Here is a 19,154-nt window from a genome sequence, read left to right as displayed (position 1 = left end):
AAGACGATTTGGGATCCCAAATAATGGAATTCTTACTAGATATGAAAAAAGTATACCCATGTTTGGTTAATGGACAAGAAAGTGTAGGTCTGCAACTAAAGCACTTCGACCCTCCCGACGTTTGCAGTGAACACCTAGAAGATGTGTTACCGCCAAAACAACCACGGCTCTTGACCATCAATGACGAACTTAACGAACTCCACAGTGACACTAGTACGGACGATGAATTCATTGACGAGACTTACATACCTTCAACACATTGAAAATTAACGTGACTATTTTTCAATAACTCCTGACTTACTTAAAAACTAACTGACTGGGACGCGGAATGCAATGCAATTCTACCTCCTCGTGGTGCATTCTGGGTTATGCTAAATGAATTGCTTTACTTGACTCACAAAATGACCTAATCTTTAACAATTATCCTGAAAGTAAATACCAAAAAAACTCTTTAAAAAGTAGTTTTAAAAACCCCAAAACCAAAATAAAACAACAATCACATATTATGTAGGTATATACGAAATTTCTAATGCAAACAGTAAGATGCCTAGGGGGGGGCATGCTGCCCCCCTGCAACCCCCCTGCTTGGGCTCACTATAGGATTTGGGGTGGGTGCGAGTTAGGGTGGGTGCAAGGTGGAGAGGGTGAAAGGTTCGGTGAGTGCATGCAAAATTTCATATGCATCTAAATAAACTGGATATAAAAAAAGTAATTTAATTGAAATATTTTGTTTTGGTAATTTTCAATTTTCTCAAAAACTAGAAGACATAGAAACATCTAGTTTTCAGTTTTCGTTAAAAAATAAATAAGGGCAATGTATTCTAAAAAAAAAAATTGTAGATAATCTAAAAGTTTCGAAATATTACACTCTAAACCATATTTTTAACTTTTTTTTTTGACCAAATTTTGAGTTTAAAACAGTGTTTTTCGCAAACTATGCATAGTTTTGACTTGATTTAAAAACAAGCTACTAGACACAAGTGTTGGCTTTAAAAAAAGGTATAATACTTAATTGTAAGTATTACCGTTATTTTTTAATTATTTTTTTTCCATTTAAAGTACATGTTTTTTTTTAAATTGCACCTACCGCCTAAACGGGGGGAGATAGACCTCCCCCTCCCATAGTAAAAAATGCTTGTATTAAGCCCCTCTACCAAAAACCGTTATTATATCTCGGCGCCAAAGTTATCGTACTCTCCCCCAAGTCCAAAACAGTGTTACGTATGACAGAAAATATGGAAGCGTTTAAAAGTGATGAGCAGCAAACCGCAGCGAATCAAGAAAAAGACGAACAAGTTACTATCACAGAAGTCTATAAAATCATTGGTTTGGGTGATGACGCGAACGATTCAGCCAAAAATGAAGAAAATCAGGCAAATGATGAGATGAATATTGGAAGTGCACACGGAACTTCGACGCCGCAAAAAGTTGGAATGGCGTTAGAATTCGGTAATAAAATTCTTTATGGTTTGTTCTTTTTGTTTTAATTAAAAAGTGAATTTATTTCAGATTGGAATAGTGAACCATTGGATTTTAACGAAGATTTAGTTGGTAAAACCTATCTGAAGTTCATATTTTTATTCAAAATTATTCGGTTTTTTTTTTGTTTGTCTGTAGATGATTTAATCTCTTCGCAAAAATTGAGCTCATCATTGGTGGAGTTACCATCATCGCAAAATGTTAATTCGTCAAAGACAGATTCTTTGCGAAATTTGAACTTATCAATGGTGGAATTGTCCTCATCGCAAAATGTTAATTTATCAAGTGCTTCGAATGCCAGCGATTCAAGTGTGAATTCGAATAAAATGCAGGCGAAAATACGGAAGGAAAATGGATTGCGCATAAAGAATATGATTGGATTCTTCAAGAACGAAGGCGTTTCTTTTTTTAAAGCCAAGCGTAAGTATAATTTATTTGCAAGTAATTTGAACGTGTTTTGAAAGTTTCGTTCTTTAGGTGTATACCAAGCACTGTATGAAGACCGAATGGATCTTGATGTTTTGATGTGCTTTGTCATTACTGGGCAAGTGGTCATCATCGATCAGAAATTAATTCTGCCTGAATGGTTACAACGTAGACCATTGTCAAAGGTTAACAAAGTTGGTGTCAAAAATTAACAATTTATTGTGCGCTGCAATTTTAGTAAGCTGCATTTAGTTATTCAATTTTTTTGCTTTTAAATCATTCTTTGTTAAACCAAATTCCTTGACGGAACCAAATTAATGAACCAAAACGATGGACAAAACGATGTCTCTCTAATTTAATTTAGAATTGAACTACAGTTATATTTGTATTTTATTAAAATGATTTATGAATATTGATTTCAAATAAAGCAACAATCAAATATTGTGTGTTCTAAATGTTATTTCGTGAAGTGTGTTGATTTTATGTGAAGCAAAATTGTTGGCGCCAAATGATTGATGTTTTTGTCGTAACTGTAAACAATTATCATGTGTTTCTCTGATTCTTTTGTTAATTTACAGCTGAATAGTATAACCGAAAGCAACGCATATCAGTATTTGTGCTCAACCAATGTGCTCGCAAAAATACATAGACGCGTTTGTTGTGTTTAATTTGTTCTCTGTTTCTCTTTCGTGTTTATACACAGCAGATCAGCACAACCGATGGCAAGGCATACCAGTATTTGTGTACAACCAACAATGTTTTCAAATCACGTTTCTATGTTGTGATACGAGCAGCATTTGTTTTGTATTGGCAAATAATGTAGAACTGAGAATTACAGCAAACGTGTCTATGTATTTTTGCGAGTACCGTTGGTCTTGCACTAATACTGGACCATGCACTGAAAAAAAAAAAGCTTCATCATATTGATGAATGGCGTTCATCAACTGTAAATCATCAATAAGATGTACTTTTCTTCCATATGATGTATAAATTCATGAAAATTTTTTGATGAAAGATGAACCAATCATCAATAAGATGAAAGTGCATTCATCAACTTTTTTTGTGAGAATTTCGGCAGAATTTGATAAAAATTTAGTTCATCAGTTCATCAAAACTTTTCGTCAATAGGATGAAAGAATCTTTTTGACGAACAAATTTTTTTTTACATCCCATTGATGATTTCTTCTTCAATATGATGAATTGATTCGTCATATTTTAATGAAAATTTATTTCATCATATTGATGAAGACTATCATCAAAAAATCGACTTCAATTTTAATTTGGAATTAAATTAGGTGATGTAAATGATCATCATATTGATGAACAAAACAGACTTGTGTTTTCATGTGTTTCCATGATACCTTCCCGAAAGAATGTATTAAGCGACATTTTGAAAATCTTAGAAGGCTCGAAGAAAACTTCTTGTTCATTAATTTATTTGGCGTTCGATTCAATTTTTTTTTCTTTTAAATATTTCTATACATAATATTATGTACATGCTAGGTACCTATTAGGGCACCCAAACTCAGACCAAAACGTTACTCTTAGTTCAAAATGTAAGTAGGTCAAGATCAAACATGTATTTTCCATAGAAATGTCGCCTATAAGTACATTCTTACGGGAAGGTATCGATTGTGGAGTGTTTGAATAAATATGCAGGATAATTTTATTGATGAACTAATTCATCTTATTGATAAACAATATTATCTAAGGAAGCGATTTTTCTTTTTGTCATGCACAACTCAAATCAATGTGAGCAATCATCGTATAGATGAACTAATTCATAATATAGATGTACATTTGTTTCATACATAATATGATGAATTTTTTTATACGATCATTATATGGATGATTCTGCTCATCATATTGAAGAACATTTACCTGCTGAACAAACTGGTGAAGCTGAAGCTGAAGCGCAAAGTTGAAATGTACTGAACTTGCGCTTCAGCTTCGCCTTCACATGTGGCGCTATACTGTTTTCGTACTTTTCAACTTACAGTACCGCACGCTTCAGCTTCAGCTTCACCAGTTTGTTCATACAGTTATGTAGAGAGTACTATATGAATATATATACAAAGATTTTTCTCTGCATATTTTGCTTTGTTCTTTGTTTTTTTTTTTCAGCACACATCAATTATTTATCTCTTTCTTTACTCCACCACATACAAGAAAAGAGAATCTGTTTACACACGCGGCGCAATGAAAGAAATACAAAAGTAAACATCAAGATTCTGCCATTTTTAATTTTGCTCCCCCTTTTGATAACCAAACATGCAGGTATAGAAAAAAACTTAACGGGATGCATTTTAAAAGAATAGTCAGCTATTACATGTGCCTCTTTTCATATTAATGAATACTATTTGTCATCGATTCAGTGTTGCCATTTTACTGCAGCTGTAGCTAATGCGAGGTTTTAAATATACTTATTTAAGATATAATGTTGCTTTGACTATAGGGATTTTTGGAAATTATCACTGCCTCATTCTCCCTCATATTATCTTTTCTGCACTGTTTTTTAAATCTTACACCCGGTCTCCACGAGCAATATTTTATAGCTTGCAATATATAATGCTATAGAGATAATTTGGAATATTTTATTGAAAATTCAAATGGATTTTAACTTTGGAAGTTGGAAAAGTGATTCCTCAAGGCATAACTACACAAGCCACAAATAGTCACTTTTTGCATAAAGTGCCAAAGTGAAAATATTTTTCGCTTACAAAAATTGCTTTCAAAACCAAAATCTAAGGCTTCTATTATATTTTGTAAGTTTTTAGGCCGTAAAATGATTTTGAGAATTTTCACTTTGTACTTTTTGTGGCTTATGTAGTTATGCCTTTAAATAGAGATTTTAAAAATTTATTAGATTTCGATTTGATTTAAAAAAAAAACTTACAATTGTAGCAAAGTGGTGTCGCTGATAATGCGTCAATTTTGCTTTATATATGTATTTCGTGGAAATTTTCTTCATATTGATGAATGCGTTCATTATCGTTCATCGTATTGATGAGTGATTTCTTCATATATATGAATTTTTTGTAGTATTCATCAATATGATGAATAATACGAAAAAAATGTCTTGACGCCAGGGCTGGCTAAGTTTACTGAATTTTATTTTCTAAAATATTAAGTTCACGTAGTAAAACCAGAAAATCAATAAAATTCCAATAACCATGACACAAAAAAGACCAACAAATACCTTAATACTATGACAAATATTCACACTTGAGAAAAAATCATTTTAAAGTACCGGCTTAATAAAACTTGAAGTTACATCTTAAAAACGTTTTAAAACCATAGAAGGCGCCTAAGTTATGTATATTCGGAAGTAGCCCTTGACAAGTATATATGTACAAAATATAAAACTTTTTGTTTGGTGCAGTGCATAAAGTAATAACTCTGTGCAAAAAAAAACTATGAGTATATCGTCGCCCTAGTATTGGAGTGCCGTATCCGCCAAATTGCATTTTTTGAACTAGGTATGCAGTCTTATATTTTCGATGCTGCTCTTTTCAAATCTGCTTTCCGTTTTTTTCTATCTTTTTTCGTTCCAGAGATATTCACTATTGTTTTGACAAAAAAAACAAATTTTAGCATTTACGTCTAATTTTTCATGCAATTGTTCGTAAATTGAGAATTGTTTTGACGTACGTCATACATCGTTTATGTTTTTTTTTTTTTTTTGACGTACGTGTATGAATAAAAGAAACTTCTGATTTTCATGGCGTATACGGCAAACTCATTTTGGACAAAAATTTAAATATTTTGAAAACTAAACGAATTTCAGGTGTCCAATAAGATGTATATAAAAGATAAAGATTAGCTTTATATCATACTAAAAACTCAAAAAATACCAGCGGTTAGTTCTTTCGCAATAATCTTACGAACTTCTAAATGCGATTTCCCAAAAATGTAAAAATGGCGTATACGGCACTTCAATACTAGGGCGACGATATGTAAAGGATCGGCAATGTAAGTAAACAAATTGTAAGTATGAAAATATTTTTCATTATTATCAAAAATCATATCAGCATTCTATAAATATTTCTTTTAATTTAATTGTAGATTATGCAAACGGATCGTGGATATATGAAAAAAGTATGTAAATTAAACACACTTAAAAACCTAAATCTTTCGTATTATTATTCAGTGTACTAGTGCTTTTTAGAAAAAAAGCAAAACATATCTGTCTCATAGCTTCTAAACGTCAAATCGGCACTTTGGCTCAATGACGTCTAAGAAATCAACAGTAACAATCAAACTTGTTCATATTTTTTTCATATGAGAGCTGTCATTGAACCAAAGTGTTGGCTAGTTTGACAATTTGGTAAAAATCCCATCTGTGTATTTTCACATTATTAGTCATGTTTTTAATAACTTATTTCTACTTCGTTTTTATTTTCACAGTTTGCATATTAGGGGCTGGTTATAGCGATCAAGTTTTCACTCAATTTAATACCAAACTACAACATGAATCTATGATAGAAGACTCAATGTAGATTTTGTGAAAAACAAAATACAATTGAACAATTATTTTTTGTTAAAAATGCATTTATTTTTTTTTTCCTGACACGAAAGATTTATTCGCTACACTTTTTCGGAAACTATTTCGTTAGTACTAACAATTTACTCAACCCTGGTCCCTAATTACTATAGAATGTATGTGTTTTCATATTTCGATTCAGTTTGAATTTGACATCAACGATAAACATCGTGGTTGTGGTTCGCGTCAGTTGTTTAAAAAAAAATGTTCTTTGTGGTTCGCGTCTAGTCGTAAAAAAACAATTTTTGTGGTTGGCGGTATATTTTCATTTAGATACTATTCAGTATATGTTTGAGATTGTTAGGAAAAAGATAGTGGTTGTGGTTCGCGTCTAGTCGTTTAAAATAAAAAAAAAAACAAATTTTGTGGCTGGCGGCATTAAAAAAATTTATATATAACAAAGATTTCTGAAATTGGAGGTATGTTTTGTCAATATCTTATGTTTTTGTATAATTATTTGCAATGCACATGCACACGTGTGCAAATTCTTCAGATTCATTTTAAATTTTGTTTTCGTGATTGTGCAAAAAAGTATGATGTATGTGAATTCATTTCTTTTGCATTATACTTGCACGTTAAGATTTTATTATATTGTATCAACAAAATAGTTTTCAATTTATCTATTATCAAGAATTAACGGGATGCTAAGCGTCGGCGTCGGTCTATGCTATGTACATCGATAGATAGGTACATAATTTCATCATATAGATGAATGTTTATAATAATTCTTCATATTGATGAATGCGTTCATAATAGTTCTTCATATTGATGAATGCGTTCATAATAGTTCTTCTTATTGATGATTAAGTTCATCATTGTTCTTCTTATTGATGATTAAGTTCATAATTGTTCTTCATATTGATGAAAACAAGAACAGTTTTGTTTTGTTAGGTATATTTTCATTTACTATTCAGTATATGTTTGAGATTGTAAGAAAAAGATAGTGGTTGTGGTTCGCGTCTAGTCGTTTAAAATAAAAAAAAAAAACAAATTTTGTGGCTGGCGGCATTAAAAAAATTTATATATAACAAAGATTTCTGAAATTGGAGGTATGTTTTGTCAATATCTTATGTTTTTGTATAATTATTTGCAATGCACATGCACACGTGTGCAAATTCTTCAGATTCATTTTAAATTTTGTTTTCGTGATTGTGCAAAAAAGTATGATGTATGTGAATTCATTTCTTTTGCATTATACTTGCACGTTAAGATTTTATTATATTGTATCAACAAAATAGTTTTCAATTTATCTATTATCAAGAATTAACGGGATGCTAAGCGTCGGCGTCGGTCTATGCTATGTACATCGATAGATAGGTACATAATTTCATCATATAGATGAATGTTTATAATAATTCTTCATATTGATGAATGCGTTCATAATAGTTCTTCATATTGATGAATGCGTTCATAATAGTTCTTCTTATTGATGATTAAGTTCATCATTGTTCTTCTTATTGATGATTAAGTTCATAATTGTTCTTCATATTGATGAAAACAAGAACAGTTTTGTTTTGTTAGGTATATTTTCATTTACTATTCAGTATATGTTTGAGATTGTAAGAAAAAGATAGTGGTTGTGGTTCGCGTCTAGTCGTTTAAAATAAAAAAAAAAAACAAATTTTGTGGCTGGCGGCATTAAAAAAATTTATATATAACAAAGATTTCTGAAATTGGAGGTATGTTTTGTCAATATCTTATGTTTTTGTATAATTATTTGCAATGCACATGCACACGTGTGCAAATTCTTCAGATTCATTTTAAATTTTGTTTTCGTGATTGTGCAAAAAAGTATGATGTATGTGAATTCATTTCTTTTGCATTATACTTGCACGTTAAGATTTTATTATATTGTATCAACAAAATAGTTTTCAATTTATCTATTATCAAGAATTAACGGGATGCTAAGCGTCGGCGTCGGTCTATGCTATGTACATCGATAGATAGGTACATAATTTCATCATATAGATGAATGTTTATAATAATTCTTCATATTGATGAATGCGTTCATAATAGTTCTTCATATTGATGAATGCGTTCATAATAGTTCTTCTTATTGATGATTAAGTTCATCATTGTTTCTCATATTGATGAAAATTCAACTAGCTTTATGAATTCAAAATTGCACTAAAAGGTTGTGAAGATTTTTAACATATTAAGTCTATGTTTTCAGTTTTGTATTTTATATATAATTATTGCACGCTTAATTTCTTTTTGGATAACTTGAGTTTTTAACGATCAGCGTATTGTGAAACGTCAAAATCATTGTCAACTAACTTTGAAGCTGAAATTTTTGCACTACATACGTCGGAGGGGATATTTTAACTAATTTTGTAGTTGTAGTAGCCCCTATAATGTTAAAGATATTTGCAAAATTTCAAAATTTTCTAATCACTTTTACAGTTTTACCGTATTTTTGAGTAAACCACTTCAAAACTACCTTTAATTTATCGATATTTTGTATGGAAATATTAAAAATTAAGTCGCGTCCAGTAAGCATAAAGATAGGGACTTGAAACTTTGGGAATATTTTTTTTTATTTATTGCGAAACTTTTAAACCCGTATGCGTATTTAAATTCAGCCATTTGCAATATAAGGGACACCCTAGTGCCCATTTATGATTCAGTATATATTTGACATTGTAAGAAAAAAGATTCTATATTGGCGTTTTGAACTTTTTTTTTATTTTCAGTTCAACAAATAACAAAAACAACATAATCTTTTCTTGTATCAAACAAAGAAAATGCAGTGTTTTTTGTGTCGAATCAGTATAGATAACGTCTTTGCATTAGGCAAACATCTCAGAAAGATACATAATTTGGCACAAAACAGCACATTTATTTGCTATGTCAATTCTTGTGCTCAGTGTTTTACAGATCTTTCAAATTACAAACGGCATATTTTGAGAATACACTGTCCTACTAAAAACTTTAAATGCATGGAAGAAGCAAATGTAAATTCATATGCTTCGGATGAAATTTTACCAGAATCATCAAATATTAGTTTTGATACAAGTGGCAATAAAACTAATAGTTCTAATCAAGAGGCAGAAGAAGAAAATAAATTTGTACGTAATGTTTTTGATGAAGCATTAAAATTTTCAACTCTCATGCATGGAAGTCATAATTTTTCTCGAAAAGATGTTTACGAAGTTCAGAAAAACGTGATGACATATTTGATAGACCCTTTGCTAGATCAGTTCAAATCGTTTGCACAAGACAATCTTAATAATAACATTCAGGCTCAGTCCGATTTGCTGAGCATGATTTTTAGCTACCGAAATCCCTTTAAATTTTGTGCCACGGACCATAATTTATGCCAAACACTTAAAAGAATAGGGTGTATGGATGACATTAAGGAGTTTACTATTAAAAGCGATATCCAGCCCATTTATGTTCGGTCTGAATTAGTGTACGGCGAAAATATATGCAAGGGCAGCGTTTTACCCCTAAGGTCACAATTTCGGAAATTTTTTGAAAAAGAAAATATACTGTTTGAGACATTGAAATATATGAACTTCCTATACTCTGATAAAAAGTACATAAATTATATTCAAGGGCCCCATTGGAAAAAGAAACTTGATATGTATCCAGGCAAAACTTTGATGCCCTATTTTTTGTACGCTGATGATTTCGCTATAAATAATCCACTAGGTGCACACGCAACGACTCATTCCGTTTGTAATTTTTATTACTCATTTCCTTGCTTCCCAAAGCGAAGTTCTAAACTAGAGAGTATTTTTTTAGCAGCTGTAATAAAATCCAAAGATTTGAAAAATATTGGCAACGAGGACTGTTTACATTATCTAATCGAAGAGTTGATATCTCTTGAAGAGACTGGAGTAGAAATTTTAGCTGGCAATGGAGAAATGCATCGCGTTCATTTTATAATGGCTCTTTTTCTCGGGGACAACCTGGGAGTAAACTCTCTTCTTGACTTTTCGAAATCATTTTCTAGCACTTCATTTTGTAGGTTTTGTAAATTGAACCGAGAAAATTGCAATAAGCTGAGTGTTGAATTACCGGAGCATATCCGAACCGTCGCAAACTACGATTATGATGTATCTCTGTGTGATCCTAAAAACACTGGTATCACAAAAGAAAGCCCCTTTAACAAAATACCGTCTTTCCATGTAGTTGAAAACTTTTGTGTAGATGCAATGCATGACTTGTGTGAAGGTATATTCCATTATGACCTTTGTCACATAATATTATATCTGATTCAGGAAATGCAGTATTTGACATTGGAAATGCTTAATAAAAGAAAACAAACCTTTGACTATGGGCCAACGGAGATTGGAAATTTTTCAACCGAACTAACAATGAACCACTTAAAAAATAAACACTTGAAAATGACAGCACGTGAAATGCTTACTTTCACTATGTATTTACCCCTTATGATCGGTGATTTGATTCCCTCTGATGATGAAGTTTGGCTTTTTTTTCTTGAATTAATTGACATCACGGATTTAATTTTGTCCTTTGAAGTTACGGAGTTAGTCACCTCAAGTTTGCAATCGAAAATAAAACATCATAATGAGCAATATGTTAAGTTGTTCCTTGATAATTTAAAACCAAAATTCCATTTTTTGACACACTATCCTACTATAATGCAAAAATCAGGACCGGCAAGAAATTTTTGGTGTTTTAAGTTTGAAGCCAAGCACAGGCCTTTCAAAGTATATGCCCATGGAATAACGTCAAGAAAAAATATATGTCTCACTCTGTCCAAAAAATTTCAGCTTCAGTTTGCAAATCTGATTCTTCATTCGAACAGCAATATGAGTGAATTTCACTTAGAGGAAAAACATAAATGCGATACTGTATTTGCAAACATTGTTCAAGAAAAATTAAACTTAAAAGAAGGTAATAAGTTAGCATTTTATGATGAAATAGACTACATTGGAAAAAAATACAAAACTGGATTTTATGTGGGTACCTGTTCGGATGATTATAACATATACATTATTAAGATTATAGTTCAAGCTGAAGCCAGTATATTAATGTTTTGTCAAAAACTATTGAACATTTCTTTCAATTCACACTTCAGAGCTCATGAGGTTGATCAAATAATTTTTGGTGAATTTGAAATCCTTACATTTGACAAAATTATAGGGCCGCCAGTTAGTTTGACGAAAACATCGAAAGGAAAATATCTTATTAGGCTTAAGGAACATTTTCAACAGTAGCGAAGACAAATTATATTTATAACAGGTCAAAAAACCTTTTTACCATTATTACATTTTTAAATAAATAAATTTTAATGCATACATATTTTTTAGACATGGAAAATTCAGGTGAGAGCTCCAAAGCATTGGAGGAAAGTGAAAGTTTAATAATTTTTGAAGAAACAATAGACACCGGAGAAACAATGGAATCAATAGAAGCTGATGGAAATGGAGAAACTGAAGAAGCTGAGGAAAATGGAGAAACTGAACAAACAATTAATGCTGGAGAACTGCAGCAGGCTTTGTACAAGTTAGTACCAATTACGGAATATGAAAGTAGCAATTTCAAAGATGATGAGGAATTGAAACTCCTTTTAAAGAGTTGGGATTGCCTTCATATGTACGAATACTTGATTGGTAAGATGATAATTTCATTGCTAAATATAACTTTTTTCCTTATAATTGCAATCACTTTTTGAAACCTGAAATGGTTTTTCGTCCGAAGTCAGAAAAAAATTAATCAGTTCCCTTTGAAATAGTGAAAATATTTTGTTTTGTTTGATTTGTCAAAGATCTTGTTAGAAATAGTCAAAAACATATTTTTGATGTAAACCTGGGATGTAAAAATATCAATTAAAAAATGCATAATTACTTGGCTTAAAAAATAATATTTAATTTTATTAAAATTTTTCAAAGCAGAAAATTTTTTATTTGCAAAAACTTTTTTTTAATGCAAAATATTTAAATTTCCAATTCAAATTTTGTTTTCATTGCAAATTTTTTACTTTCTCTATTAATTGGTTTCGTGTCGAAAAAAAATTTCGAGATTTTAATCCAAATTAACATCATTTATGATTCGAGTAATTATTGCACTTTTCTCGAAACAACTTTAACGATTCTGATGAAATTTAGTATAAATAATGCTGCTTGTTATTCTAACATTGCTTTTTTTTTTAATTTTCACAATAAATTCGGATTGTGGAAATATGGATTGCCGTTTTAATCAGAAACTCACATTTTATTTTATTTACCAATTTTATTCAAAATTTACAAGCTGATATTTCTTATCATTTTAAAGGATTATATCTATGAATTCAAAATTTCGAGAAAAAAAAATTGGAAACAAAATTAAAAAATTTTTTTTGTTGCATATGCATCAAAAAATTGTATTTTCTTTGGTTAATCTTAGTCTTTTGTTCAAAAAAATAATTTTTTGAATTATTCTTCAAAAAACGTTGAAAGAATTAAAAAGTACAATTCGATACACTTTTTATTTCACTTTCGATACAATGCTGAAAGACGGTTTGTCATCCCTGACCCGAGATATCTTCAGTTGTTTGGCATATTATATCTACCAAAGAAATTATAACTTCACTACCTCTTTTATGATATATGAAGCCAAATTGACTTACCTACTTCATTTTAAAATATCTCGAGCAATAAAAAAGATATCGGAAAGATCTTGAAAGATAGAAAACAGTTCAGCACACCGAAAACCTTGAAAAAAGTATTTATGTTTCGGCAAATTGCTTATGGAAAATTTCAAAATGTACTTATTTCAACAAATACTTATCTGTATTGCTTTCAGCAAAAAAATAGGCATTCTATTGTAGAATACTACAATACTTACATAAAATTTCAAATCCGGGTTAATGAATTGGTTGTGTCATTGACCATATTCATAAAACGCATGAGTAATGTGCGATGTCACTTCTATTTGTAATTATTGAATTGTAATACTGCACCGATAAGCGGGCTAAAATTTACACCAAACTTCACAACATAAAAAGAGTCTAAAAGGCTATTAAAACATCCCCAACCAAAATTTTCAGATATTGGTTCGTAACATTTTTTAGTTTTGTTTTTTAGTATTATTTTCAGGCGTCTGATTCAATTTAGTCCCAGGTCAAACTTTACATTATTTTTTTCCTCAGGTGAAAATGTTTCTACAAAAATTTTAAAAATCATAAAAGAGGTTCACGTAAAAAGCTTGCTAGCTGGTTTTAAACACGGTGACCGCATACTTTTTGAATACCATTTGGAGAAATGGCGTGATGAGATTGGCATGCCTCTATTACCAGGCAATGAGCCACTCCACCCTGCTCTCCACTCCACTCCACCTTCTCCATCGACATCAAATAGATCATCAAGAACTGCGTCACCCACACCATCGCCCGAACCGGATAAAAATCTGAATATAAACTTGTCGGTAATGCTTTCAGCAAAAAAACATGGGCATTCTATTGTAGAATACTACAATACCCACAAAAAATTTCAAACTGAACACCGACAACTACTCATCGGTCTTGTGGCAGAGTATTTTGAAGAAAACAGCATTCCATTGACGTTAAAAACCAGCTACAGAATAGAAAGGGAGATATTGGACCGTTTTCCAACAGAAAAATTGGAGTATTACCGCACCGAAAAGCGAGGTAAAATTTACACCAAACTCCACAACATAAAAAGGCTGTACAAAACATTAGAGCCGAAGAGGGTTAAAACATCGCCAACCAAAGAAGTCGGAAAATCGAATAAACCGATCTTAAGTAAGTTCCTATAAATTGTTATTTATTTCAATTGCTAGATAAGATTCTAACTGTAATGTAATGGATACAAAAACTGGTATTCATCAGGCGCTCATATCGTAGTTTTCGGAGTCTTTCAGTGCTCTCAACTTTAAGAGTGGTCGAGATAAGTCACAAATACTCCTTAGTGAATGAGCTTATGAGCGTTCATAACATATGAGAGCTCGATGAATACCGGCCTTAATCACTATTTTAAAATATTTTTTTAAGTTCCAGAGCCCGATGCACAAGCTTGTGTTAAAAGCTTAAATTTTGACAATTTATCTGTTGAAGAATTTGACAGTGTTTGGGATGCATGTGCCAAGCATCGGCTTCTACAAATACAAGCATTATCAACGCAGCAGGAAATCTTTAAGGCATGGCCGCAGTATAAAAATTTGAATGGCTATCGTTTGGTAAAGTCTTAAAATTTAATAACTTTTATTTTTTAAGTGACTTTCTTTGTTTCAATAGATAGACAGAGATTTCAAAGCCCTACACCCCGAAAGCCAGACTATATGTGAGAACTGGGAACGTAATTTCAAAACGATCAAAGAGTTCCTCATAGAAAACCTAAAAGACAAAAAAACAACCGAAATGCTTAACGAATTTGAAAATTCCGATGCGGAGAAAGGTACACATTATGTATGCTATACTGAAGTCAATTAATAAAAAAATTGCATCTATCGCTTGAACAATGGAAGATTGTCCCTCACTCCTATACATATTTTTTCCTTGAATTTTCTAAACAATCTTTTGGCATCAATTAGTTTATGAAATTTAGGAAAAATTTTTGAAAAAAATTTGTTTTTGTTCACAAAAATCTTCAATTAAATTTAAAAAATTCAAAACGGCAACACCGGCAATTTTTAATCTACAGACTTTAAAGTATTTTTAATTACGTTTGAAAAAAAAAGATCATCAAAATCTAAGCTGTTCGACCGGATTCCCTAATATTGCCAATTTTTGAGCTTTAGTTACTCCACTATATATTATATATTTAATATTTACATAAAATATAATTTATTTTTATTCATACTAACCATAGTTACAATTCTCTTTTTTTCTCTTTATGTGTTTACTACAGTAGCGAGCAAAAAAAATGCAAACAGTCACACCAAAATCAATTATTATTGCTTTATCATTCGTAACGGTAAAATTTAGTTTTTCCGTTTCGGATATGTGTACTCATTGTGTAGGCATTCTGTTTATAATAGCAATATGTAATTGGTCTCTCTCTAGTGTTTGCAAATTTACATTTAGTTGGAAAAACATAATTTTACTGAGAGCAAAAAAAATGCAAATGGCAAATATGACTAGGAAGGTAGGTACATAAAATTTATTCTTTGGTTTCAATTAATTAGAATATTCAATTAATAGAAGCAACTATCGATTGGATGCAAAAAAGCAATAATTAACGCTGCTAACAACGGAAGATTGATGCAGGATATCGCTTTGGAGTTTTGTGTAGCAACATCAACAATATCGCGTATTATATCCCGATATCGGGAACAAGGGGACATCAATCGCAAAGTGGGAAGTGGCCGTCCACGCAAAACAACTTCCAGATTAGATCGTGAGATCATAAGGCAGGTTAAAGTTAATCCCTTTAAAACTGCAGTGGAAGTTACTCAGGACATAAATGAACATTTTGATGTTAACGTAGGGGTACACACAGTTAGGCGACGATTAGTGGAGTCAAAACTGTATGCAAGACGACCAGCTAAAAAACCATACATCAGTTCCATCAATAGGAAGAAACGGCTAGATTTTGCAAAGCGCCATATGCATTGGACAAGTGAGCAATGGACAAGAGTTTTATGGAGTGATGAGAGCAAGTTCAACTTGTTCTCGTCAGATGGCATTAGGTACGTGCGGAGGCCCCCGGGACAAAGGTACAGCCCTAGATATCAAGTTCCGACAATTAAACATGGGGGAGGGTCAGTAATGGTGTGGGGTAAGCAATTTTAAATAGTAAGTAAGTAAGTAAGTAATATAACAATTTTAAATATTTATGAAATCAAATTTGTAGTTGGGCTTTTTCAAAGGCTCATTTTCTCGTCAAGGCGTGGGCCCGATTTGTCAAGTAAGCGGCCGAATGAATGCCCAAATGTATAAGGGCATTTTGGAAGACCATATGCTTCCACATTTGCGGACGAATATGCCTGAAAACAGCTTATTTCAACACGACAACGACCCAAAACACACCAGCCGTTTGGTAAGAAACTTCTTAGAAGAGAAGAGGGTTCATGTTTTGAACTGGCCAGCACAATCTCCCGACCTCAATCCCATAGAGAATTTATGGGATCATGTAGATCGGGAGATAAGAAAGCGAAATCATTCAAATTGTACCGAGTTGATGGAACAAATAAGGACTGAATGGGAACAAATACCTGCGAGCTATTTGGTGTCGTTGATTGACTCAATGCCTAAAAGGTTACGCGCCGTTATTGCCAATAAAGGTTTCGCAACAAAATATTAAAATATTTAAGTACAAAATTTCTTCAAATAAGATGAATAAATACGTTATTTTTAAAATTTTCCACGAATTTGCATTTTTTTTGCTTGGCTTAAGATCAAAGTTTAGGAACATTTTTTACAATAACTATTTTCATGGAGTAGGATTGGGTAAAATTCAAATCTATTTAAAGAAAAAAATTAATTTGAACATTTTATGCTAAATTTCAAAGTATTATAATTTAAAATAACTTAGTTCTTGCTAAAGATTGTACCATACTTTTTCGGTTGCATTTTTTTTGCTCGGTACTGTATCTATAGAAGATGCGGTTCTTTGTCTCCTTAGAAGCTTACACTGTTACCTTTTTCCAACAAAGCCAGTTGTAATGAAGTCAACAACAGCACGACCGAAATCGTTTCAAAGGTTCACTATCAAGGACTCCCAACAGGCTTTTATTTTTGAAGCAGAAAGCGTTCAGCAAATCGAAGACCACCTCGATTTTTGCAAAAGCCGTCAAAACAACATTCAACCCTTCATCTTAGCCCTCCTGAAAAACGACGCTCCTGCAGAATACTTTGTGTATCTGGACGGATATAAACTGGTATTTAAAAAAATTCTGCGTGCAGTTGACATCTGCCTCAAAAGTTTTTTTATTTTTAATTTACAATACCCAGCGGCCTGCGAGCATTTTTGGATTTTTATTCAATATTTTTTTTACTCAATTCAACCACAAAAAAAAGATATCACTTCACGTATAAGTACTTTAGTAGAAACACTTAAACAATAAAATACTTTTAAGACATTTTAAATTTAAATACCTCTTTTATTCTTCTACAAAAAGTTTAGAAGGTCCTGAAACAGAATTTTAAAATAAGAAATGAAAGCTTTGAGGCACTTTTAGGTACATGCAATCTATGGGAGGAGTCTATCTCAACTAATCTGGAAATGTTTGGATAAGTATCATAATAATTATTTTTATAATTTATAATGACGCTTTTTCTATTTCTAGGTGAACATTTTCATCGGTATTAATAATAAAATTCAATAATGCGATGAAACAGCATTTCATTAATCTGATGCGTTCCTGTTCTGAGTACTGATGATAGAATTTATCAGTATTATGAATATATATAATCATCTTAATAATGAAGAGATTCAAAGCTGTTGAATGACCGTGATTAAGATGAATTTTTATTCATAATATTGATGAAGTCGATCATCAGTACGAAGAATATAAATGCTTTTTATTTATGAATAGTATCATCGCATAAACGAATCCTATTATTCATATTGATGAATATATTCACTTTATTGATGAAAAATGATCATCATATTGATGTATAGGATCTTCAATATGATGAAAATGTGAATCTTATTGATGAAAATATTCACTGAATTGATGAAAAATGATCATCATATTGATGTATAGGATCATCAATATGATGAAAATGTGAATCTTATTGATGAAAATATTCACTAAATTGATGAAAAATGATCATCATATTGATGTATAGGATCTTCAATATGATGAAAATGTGAATCTTATTGATGAAAATATTCACTAAATTGATGAAAAATGATCATCATATTGATGTATAGGATCATCAATATGATGAAAATGTGAATCTTATTGATGAAAATATTCACTGAATTGATGAAAAATGATCATCATATTGATGTATAGGATCATCAATATGATGAAAATGTGAATCTTATTGATGAAAATATTCACTGAATTGATGAAAAATGATCATCATATTGATGTATAGGATCATCAATATGATGAAAATGTGAATCTTATTGATGAAAATATTCACTAAATTGATGAAAAATGATCATCATATTGATGTATAGGATCTTCAATATGATGAAAATGTGAATCTTATTGATGAAAATATTCACTAAATTGATGAAAAATGATCATCATATTGATGTATAGGATCATCAATATGATGAAAATGTGAATCTTATTGATGAAAATATTCACTGAATTGATGAAAAATGATCATCATATTGATGTATAGGATCTTCAATATGATGAAAATGTGAATCTTATTGATGAAAATATTCACTAAATTGATGAAAAATGATCATCATATTGATGTATAGGATCATCAATATGATGAAAATGTGAATCTTATTGATGAAAATATTCACTGAATTGATGAAAAATGATCATCATATTGATGTATAGGATCATCAATATGATGAAAATGGGAATCTTATTGATGAAAATATTCACTGAATTGATGAAAAATGTTCATCATATTGATGTATATGATCATCAATCTGAAAAAAAAACATCAATATGATGAATGGATTCATCACATTGATGATATACTTTTTTAAATTTTCATCATATTCATGAATACGGTAATCAGATCGATGAAATAATTCATCATTTTGATGTACAAATAAATCAAAATTTGGTTCATCATTTTTCATAATACTGATGAACAAAGTTGATGAATGATGATCGAAATTCGTCGCTTAAAATGTTCATCATATTCATGAAC

General features: G+C 31.1%; 3 protein-coding genes across 6 annotated transcripts; all 3 read left to right on the top strand.

Moving 5' to 3' along the window:
* The first annotated feature begins 1,038 nt into the window (after positions 1-1,038).
* Positions 1,039-2,652, top strand: LOC129947151 (uncharacterized). Of its 2 annotated transcripts, XM_056057598.1 has the most exons (4): positions 1,039-1,449; positions 1,510-1,551; positions 1,618-1,899; positions 1,957-2,652. In XM_056057598.1, exons 1-4 carry the CDS (start codon positions 1,224-1,226, stop codon positions 2,115-2,117), a joined length of 711 nt encoding a protein of 236 aa, XP_055913573.1. In that variant the 5' UTR covers positions 1,039-1,223; the 3' UTR covers positions 2,118-2,652. The 2 variants fall into 2 exon arrangements, with proteins under 2 accessions (XP_055913573.1, XP_055913572.1); XM_056057597.1 differs by having other exon boundaries at positions 1,510-1,899.
* Positions 2,653-7,809: 5,157 nt separating this feature from the next.
* On the top strand, positions 7,810-15,226 carry LOC129947587 (uncharacterized). 3 transcript variants are annotated; one of them, XM_056058211.1, is made up of 5 exons: positions 7,810-8,127; positions 11,731-12,033; positions 13,551-14,162; positions 14,412-14,596; positions 14,655-15,226. In XM_056058211.1, the coding sequence occupies exons 2-5, from the start codon at positions 11,733-11,735 to the stop codon at positions 14,847-14,849; spliced, it is 1,293 nt and encodes a 430-aa protein (XP_055914186.1). In that variant the 5' UTR covers positions 7,810-8,127; positions 11,731-11,732; the 3' UTR covers positions 14,850-15,226. The 3 variants fall into 3 exon arrangements, with proteins under 3 accessions (XP_055914186.1, XP_055914185.1, XP_055914187.1); XM_056058210.1 differs by lacking the exon at positions 7,810-8,127 and having other exon boundaries at positions 11,712-12,033; XM_056058212.1 differs by lacking the exon at positions 7,810-8,127 and having other exon boundaries at positions 11,712-12,033; positions 14,659-14,887.
* On the top strand, positions 8,411-11,658 carry LOC129947585 (uncharacterized). The gene has a single exon (XM_056058209.1). The coding sequence runs from the start codon at positions 9,193-9,195 to the stop codon at positions 11,635-11,637; it is 2,445 nt and encodes an 814-aa protein (XP_055914184.1). The 5' UTR covers positions 8,411-9,192; the 3' UTR covers positions 11,638-11,658.
* Positions 15,227-19,154: the final 3,928 nt, after the last annotated feature.

The sequence above is a fragment of the Eupeodes corollae genome, chromosome 2, assembly GCF_945859685.1.
Source record: "Eupeodes corollae chromosome 2, idEupCoro1.1, whole genome shotgun sequence".
In the NCBI taxonomy this organism is placed as follows: domain Eukaryota; kingdom Metazoa; phylum Arthropoda; class Insecta; order Diptera; family Syrphidae; genus Eupeodes; species Eupeodes corollae.
The sequence above is the reverse complement of the archived record's forward strand: the minus strand, read 5'-3'. Positions and strand labels throughout refer to the sequence as shown.

Coding starts and splice junctions, on each gene's coding strand:
- LOC129947585 (XM_056058209.1), top strand. CDS start 9,193: ATGCAGTGTTTTTTGTGTCGAATCAGTATAGATAACGTCTTTGCATTA.
- LOC129947151 (XM_056057597.1), top strand. CDS start 1,224: ATGACAGAAAATATGGAAGCGTTTAAAAGTGATGAGCAGCAAACCGCA. Junction 1,450..1,509: donor TGGAATGGCGTTAGAATTCG/GTAATAAAATTC, acceptor AATTTATTTCAG/ATTGGAATAGTGAACCATTG. Junction 1,900..1,956: donor TTCTTTTTTTAAAGCCAAGC/GTAAGTATAATT, acceptor TTCGTTCTTTAG/GTGTATACCAAGCACTGTAT.
- LOC129947587 (XM_056058210.1), top strand. CDS start 11,712: ATGCATACATATTTTTTAGACATGGAAAATTCAGGTGAGAGCTCCAAA. Junction 12,034..13,550: donor TATGTACGAATACTTGATTG/GTAAGATGATAA, acceptor TTTTTTCCTCAG/GTGAAAATGTTTCTACAAAA. Junction 14,163..14,411: donor ATCGAATAAACCGATCTTAA/GTAAGTTCCTAT, acceptor TATTTTTTTAAG/TTCCAGAGCCCGATGCACAA.